The 5,248-nt window shown below is 47.8% G+C and overlaps 1 protein-coding gene across 3 annotated transcripts in view; it reads right to left on the bottom strand.

Moving 5' to 3' along the window:
* Window positions 1–2,689: 2,689 nt before the first annotated feature.
* The window catches only part of NCK2 (NCK adaptor protein 2), a 77,588-nt gene continuing 75,029 nt past the window's right edge, over window positions 2,690–5,248 (bottom strand). For 2 of the 3 annotated variants that reach the window (XM_011956630.1, XM_011956628.1), the window contains one exon: window positions 2,691–3,978. In XM_011956630.1, coding sequence (XP_011812020.1) covers window positions 3,953–3,978 — 26 coding nt within the window. In that variant the 3' untranslated portion in view covers window positions 2,691–3,952. Of the gene's footprint in view, window positions 3,979–5,248 lie in introns of all 3 variants that reach the window. The other variant, XM_011956629.1, reaches the window with a different exon arrangement.

The following is a 5,248-nucleotide window of genomic DNA, read 5'->3' as shown; positions in this document are numbered from 1 at the left end:
TAACAAACCCGCGCATGTGCCCCAGAACTTACAAGTTAAAAACACACACACACACACACACAGATGACTACCCTGTTGCCCCGCAAACTGGAGTCTGAGGAGCAGCACAAGAAGGAGCACATTTCCTAATGGCTGGAGGTCCAAGTGGGCTGCACTCAGCAACGGCCAGCTTCCTCAGCAGTAGGAATGCCATCTGCTGGGGGTTGTGGGGTGACACAGGTTTTCTGGACACTGGTTGGCTTATTGAACTTTTGGCCAATGCTCAATAGCCACTGTGTCAGACTTGGGCTGAGAATGTTCCAGCGGGAGGTTCCAATGAGGTGGTTTAGACCTGACTTTGGGTTCTACTCTCATCTACTTGAAGCCTGCGGGGAACATCCCAGCATTCGTGGAATACTGGTTGGCTTAGTGAACTTTTTTTTCCCACCGTCCCACCCCACTCCCAACCCCTAAGGAGAAAACAAAGAGGTTTCCTACCCCAAAGAGGATCATTTTTAGGGATGTGATTTCGCCAACCACTGCAGGCAAGAAGGCCAGTGCTGAGTATGGCCGAGTGCAGCTTTTGGTTTGGGCTTCTAATGAAAGACAGCTGAACAGTTTGGTGAAGCAACTCCTCTTCAACACTCGAGGAGTCCAAGCTTTAAGAAGCAGGGGTGCATTGACCCTAAGACTGCTAGGGAAGGATCACACTGAGGGTTTGAGGCAGTTGGCTCTTCAGGGGGGCCCTGAGGAAGCCCCTGGCTAACAGGGCACCAATGAGTTAGTTCCAAGTGAGAAAAATGTTGAGCAGATACCTTGACACACACAGGCCACCCCTGCGGGCGTCCATCACTGTTAGGTAGCACTGGCACAAGCACCCTCACCAGGGCAGCCCCATTTGACTCGGGGGCAAACACATGCAGAGCAGAGATGCTGAGTAATTTGCTTGAAGTCCCAGGGCTGGTAAGGACAGCTGGGCACTGCCATCATGCCTGGCTTAAACAGGTATCCAAAGCCTGCAATGCCGCTCCTCAGGAGAGCAGTCAGCATATGGCAGGATGTTAGAACCAAAATAACCGCATCAACGACACAATCAGATACCAACAATACACAGTGCTGCATTCCAGTAAGAAAAGGCCAAAACCAGACTCATGTTTATTGAAACGTAAGATTTAAATGATACTTTCAAACTCTTCTATCCTTTCCGTTCTGAACTTTGGTCTTAAGAAATTACTTTGGTATTCTGGTGTTGAGCGGTAGGAATGGCGGGCTTGGTGGTTATGCACTGTAATTCAGCAGGATGGCACGATCTTTATGTAGAAGGCATATTTAGATACAAAAAAGGGAGCAATGTTACCTGAGTACAGAATGACTAACCTTTATTGTCCCTTGCTGTCTGTGCAAAGAGGCAACAGAATAGCAAACAAGAACTATCTGTCCAGGAAATCTCCGGACAGGCAGGAAGGTTGACCCGCCTGGCCAGAGCATCAGTGGCCACACTTCAAGCCACGTGGGGACCCTGCCTGGACCTCCCACTCTGACTAGTGGCTCATCACGGGACTATCAATTCACCCTCCACTGGTCCATCTGACATCCTTGGGTGCTGGTTCCTTAATACAAAATACTAATCTTGACCTCCCGCAGGCAGAGGACGCCCATAAGCCAGCATGTGACAAAACTGAAAATAACTGTCACCTACAACTATGAGTCTTAAGTAAGTTCCTGAAGCCAAAATGTACATCTATCTTTGGTCCTTTAATTGCTCGGCTATGCCCGAATTGCTATGTGTGCATCAAAGTCATTCAGCAGTCCAGGCACTCAATATTTAGTGGGATTCCAGCATCGGGTCAAAATGTCATTCTCATTAGTGAGACCAAGAGTCTGGAGGAACTGGTTTTTCCCTGGATGTATTCTGTCTCATGTAATGATCTCCCTTACTCACCTGAATGTCTATTCACAATAACTGGGTGCCACCAACCCCAGGTATAAGACACCAGACTTCTAATTTATTATAATCTAAGGCAACAAAAAGATACAAGCTCATCACAGGTAACTCGCATGGCAGAGTAAGTGCAACACCCCGCTTCTCCCGAACGCCTCCCTAGGCTGGGGTTGGAAGGGTCCAGCGCTGGTGCAGATCCTTGGCTGTGCATTCTGGCTCCACCATACAGCAGCCATGTGTTGGGTGAACTGCCTGTGGGCCTCACTTTCCCCATCTATAAAATGGGGATAATCCTCATGGAGCTTTGATGAGGAACAAATGGGAGTGCAGTGCATGGCGCTGAGGGAGCGCCTGATACGTGATTGACCTAGGAGGGCACAAATGCCAAGTTATGTGACTCTGCACCCCCAAGGCCTGGCGCATCAATATAAATGCTCCTGATTGAGAGGACAAATTGAGAGTCAGCCATGGGGGACACAAGCTGTGAGAGCGCTGGCTGCCGAGAGTTCAGCAACCTATTTCTAAACAAATGCTTTCCAAAGAGCCAAGTTCAGACCAAGCTTGAGATTCTGGGTTCCCTTGGAGTTTCACTAATTAAAACTCATTATTTCAATATACAAAAATGTGGGGGTAGAAAATGAAAACACACAAGTAATAAATGTTAAGCTGTTCTCTAAAAATGATTCCCACTCTGCAATGAGTGAATGCTTCAGTAATTACTCTCCCATGACTGAGTCGGCGTTTTCCCAAAGAGAAATACACACAGAGCCTTGTCATAATACTTTTTTTTTTATTACAATATCCAAAAAACTGGGTATGCAAGTTTAGGGGATCTCAAGACCCCTTCTTCAATCGTAGGAATGTGCCATCTCAAGACGGTATATTTAAACTATAAAGAAGTTCAAATGTAAAGGAAAAAGAAAATGCAATTTCTTCATAAACATTCTGTGTGTCTCTTACTACCAATCACATACTCTTTTGTAAACCCTGAAAAATTTCCCTGTAAATAATATATATATATAGTGTGTGTGTGTGTGTGTGTGTGCACATGTGTGTGTATAAAGTGTTGGTAGCTCCCTTCCCCAAAGACCAGCTGTTTTCCTTAATCATCTGTATTAGTGTCAACAAACGGCTACAGATACATATTTCTTTGAGAATTAAATACATAATTGTGAGATTCAAACAAGCCGAAGGGCAAGAGGAAAAAGCACTATGTGGATGGCACATTTGGGGTAAATTACCAAAACATCTGTCTTTCTGAGTCACCGGTTCCCTCTTTTGCAGACTGCCTTTCCAGGAAATTCTTTATTGCAAGCACAGCCCCAAAGGCACTGGGCAGTCTCCTCACTGCCATCGCACCTGATGGTTCCAGTATTGCTATCAGCAAACGTGTCGGCTCCCTGCAGAGTCCGGGAGCCACGTAAGGGCACAGGACACCGGCGAGGGCTGCTAGGACTGGGGCCCACCTGCTCTGCCCAGCACGCAGAGTGCCCAGGACGCGGGTGCTGCCGCTGGGTGGCCTGAGGCTCGCTCCTGCGTTCACAGGTGCCCTGCGTCTTTTTAAAGAGGGGTTCCATGAGCGGGAACGAGTTGAATGCACGAGCGCCGTTTCCGATGGAAAAGGAATAATGTGAACTCGCCCCTCTCCTCCCCTCCTCTAAAGCTGGCCGGCCGGGTGGGTTCGAGTGTGGGTGTTAGGCCTGGATGGCAAATGGGAGACAAACCGACCAAGCGACCTGAACATAAAGAGAGACTCGCGGAGAAGCCGTCGGGGCCGTCCCCACGGGAGGAGCCTCTGCCACAGGGCCGGGCGGGCAGCTCCACCGTGGGGCCCGGGAGGCGAGTGTGGGGCCGGGGCGCCGTCACTGCAGAGCCCTGACGAGGTAGAGCTTCTCCCCGTGCTCGCTGGTGAAGATGGGCGCCTTTTTGTAGTGTTCCACCAGCTCGTCCATGGTGTGGAAGCGCCGCTGCCCAATGCAGTAGACATTGTCCACGAGCTGCACCTTGAAGTGTTTGTTCTTCCCTGACGCTTTAAGGGACACGGAGAAGTCGCTGGGCTGGGGAGGAAACAGAACACAGTTACAGCCAAGCCACAGCTGGGAGCTGTGTCTAAATTCATCCACATCTCCTGTGTGTCTAAATCCAAACCACCCATTCCTCAAACGCTGGGTCTCTGGTTTTTTGTTTGAGACGGAGTTTCACTCTTTTGCCCAGGCTGTAGTGTAGTGGCACAATCTTGGCTCACTGCAACCTCTGCCTCCCAGGTTCAAGTGATTCTCCTGTCTCAGCCTCCCGAGTAGCTGGGATTACAGGCGCCCGCCACCACCCCAGCTAATATTTGTATTTTTAGTAGAGACTGGGTTTCGCCATGTTGGCCAGGCTGGTCTTGAACTCCTGACCTCAGGTGACTCCCCCACCTCCCCACCTCAGCATTCCAAAGTGCTGGGATTACAGGAATGAGCCACCATGCCCAGCCAGGTCTCTGTTTTATATCTAGAACAGCATCTGATGTTCAGAAAGACCTGGAGGCAGTCCATTATTCTGAAATTCTGAACCAAAGAAAAAATAAATTCTGCTTAGCCCAGTTTCAGTGCTAAATGCGTTTTAGTTATTTGAAAAGTGCAAACTCATTATGGAATATACAGTGTAGCCCTGACTGCTGAAGAAATCTGCCGTTTTTCATTTCCCAAACTATTCTTTGATAAACTGGGAATTTATTAAGAGTGGTTTGTATGCAGGCAGTGGCTAGAAATTTTACTATTTCTGATGTCTAACACTATTAGAAATTAAGACGTCAACATTTTTCTAATTCTTTTTTTGTTTTGAGAGGGAGTTTTGCTCTTGTTGCTCAGGCTGGAGTGCAATGGCGCGATCTTGGCTCACTGCAACCTCTGTCTCCCGGGTTCAAGCGGATTCTCCTGCCTCGGCCTCCCGATGTGCCACCATGCCTGGCTAATTTTTCTAATTCTAAGCATTTGAAAATATGAACAGCAGTGGAAAATTCCAGTCGCATTTTAAACATAGTTCACAATATCCCAGAGGAAGCTGAACTATGGTTTGATTATAGATTTTATTGAAAAATATTTAAATTCTGTGATGTCAGTGCCTTATATTTCAGAATATTTTAGAAACATGTCATTATTTTAATCAAAATGCACCTTTTATTGGCCAGGTGCAGTGGCTCACGCCTGTAATCTCAGCAATTTGGGCGGCCGAGGCAGGTGGATCACCTGTGGTCAGGACTTTGAGACCAGCCTGGTCAACATGGTGAAACCTCATCTATACTAAAAATACAAAATTAGGCAGGCATGGTGATGTGTGCCTGTA

This window comes from Colobus angolensis, unplaced genomic scaffold (assembly GCF_000951035.1).
Source record: "Colobus angolensis palliatus isolate OR3802 unplaced genomic scaffold, Cang.pa_1.0 Scaffold42, whole genome shotgun sequence".
Lineage (NCBI taxonomy): Eukaryota > Metazoa > Chordata > Mammalia > Primates > Cercopithecidae > Colobus > Colobus angolensis.
This window is presented reverse-complemented; position numbering and strand designations above follow the sequence as displayed.